Source organism: Lucilia cuprina, unplaced genomic scaffold (genome assembly GCF_022045245.1).
Source record: "Lucilia cuprina isolate Lc7/37 unplaced genomic scaffold, ASM2204524v1 Scaffold_7280, whole genome shotgun sequence".
In the NCBI taxonomy this organism is placed as follows: domain Eukaryota; kingdom Metazoa; phylum Arthropoda; class Insecta; order Diptera; family Calliphoridae; genus Lucilia; species Lucilia cuprina.
This window is the reverse complement of record NW_025812218.1, coordinates 1-2,150: the sequence shown is the minus strand read 5'-3', so window position 1 is coordinate 2,150 and position 2,150 is coordinate 1. Positions and strand designations below refer to the sequence as shown.

At 30.2% G+C, this 2,150-nt stretch overlaps 1 protein-coding gene across 1 annotated transcript; it reads left to right on the top strand.

Moving 5' to 3' along the window:
* The first annotated feature begins 664 nt into the window (after positions 1-664).
* Positions 665-1,527, top strand: LOC124421236 (probable cytochrome P450 49a1). Its single transcript, XM_046956107.1, has 2 exons — positions 665-862; positions 1,341-1,527. Exons 1-2 carry the CDS (start codon positions 708-710, stop codon positions 1,510-1,512), a joined length of 327 nt encoding a protein of 108 aa, XP_046812063.1. The 5' UTR covers positions 665-707; the 3' UTR covers positions 1,513-1,527.
* The last annotated feature ends 623 nt before the right edge of the window (positions 1,528-2,150 follow it).

The window sequence follows — 2,150 nt, the reverse complement described above, 5'->3', positions numbered from 1 at the left end:
CTATAGACTAGGCTATAGACTAGACTATAGACTAGACTATAGACTAGACTATAGACTAGACTATAGACTAGACTATAGACTAGACTATAGATTAGACTATAGACTAGAGTATAGGCTAGACTATAGACTAGACTGTAGGCTAGACTATAGACTATACTATAGACTATACTATAGACTATACCATATCTACTAGTCTATTGATTAGACTGTAGACTATACTATAGACTAGCATATAGACTATCGCCAATAGAAGTGAATATTTTGTTTCCTTGAAATTTCAACAATTCATTCACAATAGTTGATTTTCTACTAGTCTATACCATATCTACTAGTCTATTGATTAGACTGTAGACTATACTATAGACTAGCATATAGACTATCGCCAATAGATGTGAATATTTTGTTTCCTTGAAATTTCAACAATTCATTCACAATAGTTGATTTTGTATGGAACAGCTGTTCAATGTTTACAAAATTCCATTAACAAATTTCACAACAGGGGAATCACGACAAAAACATGAGTAAACGAAAAAAGTGAAAATGGAGCATATTTCACGTGAAATGATGATTGGCGGTAGGGGTGTATACTCGACCACTGTTCTACATTTTCGTTTTCTCAATTTCCCAATTTAAATAAAAATTTTTATATTTTTCACTTTTCTTTCATTTCAGCAAAACTTGAAACTCCTAAATCAATAAAAAAAAACATGTCAAATCTAAGTAAAACTACTGCCTCCCTGGTAAAGCGCAGCACTTTTTCGGCAGCTGCAACACCATCAATGATTTCACAGCATATCACACCACAACCGGAATCACATGGAAATGAAGTCAATAATAAATCTCGCAGTAAATTAAGTCAAAAGTAAGTGAAGTGAAAAATCATTGAAATAAATAAAATTATGCTACATTTAGGCCAATAAAAATGTGCATTAGGGTGGTACGGTTTTTTGTGTTTTCCTAATTTAAATTGTTAATTTTATCTTAAATTTACAGAAAAATGTTTAATAGAGCTAAAACTTAAAATATGTTCTTTTTAAACATTATTATGATAAAGATTTTAAACTCTAACAAGTTTGTATCCCAGAGAACTACTTACGTAATGAGTTCTTTCTTTTAACACAAAGTCAAACATAAAGAGAAAAGCTTTAAATGTATTAGTAAAGTGTGTTTTCCTTTTTCTTCAAAAGTTGCTAAGAGTGTTTGATACTCACTAGTAAAATGTGTTTTAAGAGACTCTAATTAGTTTAGTTACCACCCTAATGTGTATATATTCTATATTGTTTGTGCCACTTACACTTGTTTCATTTTCTAATCATTTGATTTATCATCTACCCTATTAGCAATTCCAAATCGAATAATGCCGATAAAATACGTTCCTATAATGAAGTACCTGGTCCCTGGGGCATGCCGTTTATTGGCAATTCTTGGCGTTTTGCACCAGTTATTGGTAAGTGTTACATGTTTGCTATTTTAAATATATATGTTTATGTGTGTTATGGGGGCAATAGCTGAAAAATTATAATAAAACAAATTTTATGTGGCATGTGGCAATAAATATGTCAAAATTTTATTTCTTTGATAGATAGGCAAAGGTAAAGGTAACAGTTTTTATTTAACAAAGGGAACCTCTTTTTTCTAGGTTTTTTTTTTACAAAAAGGTTAGAAAAAGTTTGAATTTTTGTCATATAAATAATATATTTAGTTAAATTGCGTAATATTTATGGTTCGTTGCATTTTATGAATTATAATGTGGGAGGTTGTTTTTGAATTCATAAACATATTTATAAAACATACATACTTGAACTATAATAATCTACAGTGGGATAATTTGCAAAACCAAGCTGTAAAATGACTAGACTATGGACTACACTGTGGAACTAACTAGATTAAAGGCTATACTATAGATTAGACTATAGAGTAGACTATAGACTAAACTATAGACAAGACTACAAAGCAGACTATAGACTAAACTATAGACTAGACTATAGAGTAGACTATAGACTAAAATATAGACTAGACTATAGACTAGACTATAGACTAGGCTATAGACTAGACTATAGACTAGACTATAGACTAGGCTATAGAGTAGACTATAGACTAGACTATAGACTAGACTATAGACTAGACTATAGACTAGACTATAGACTAGA

Excerpts from the sequence above, each read along its gene's own strand:
- LOC124421236 (XM_046956107.1), top strand. The coding sequence starts at position 708 with ATGTCAAATCTAAGTAAAACTACTGCCTCCCTGGTAAAGCGCAGCACT. Across the intron at positions 863-1,340 it reads CGCAGTAAATTAAGTCAAAA|CAATTCCAAATCGAATAATG; the intron begins GTAAGTGAAGTG and ends CTACCCTATTAG.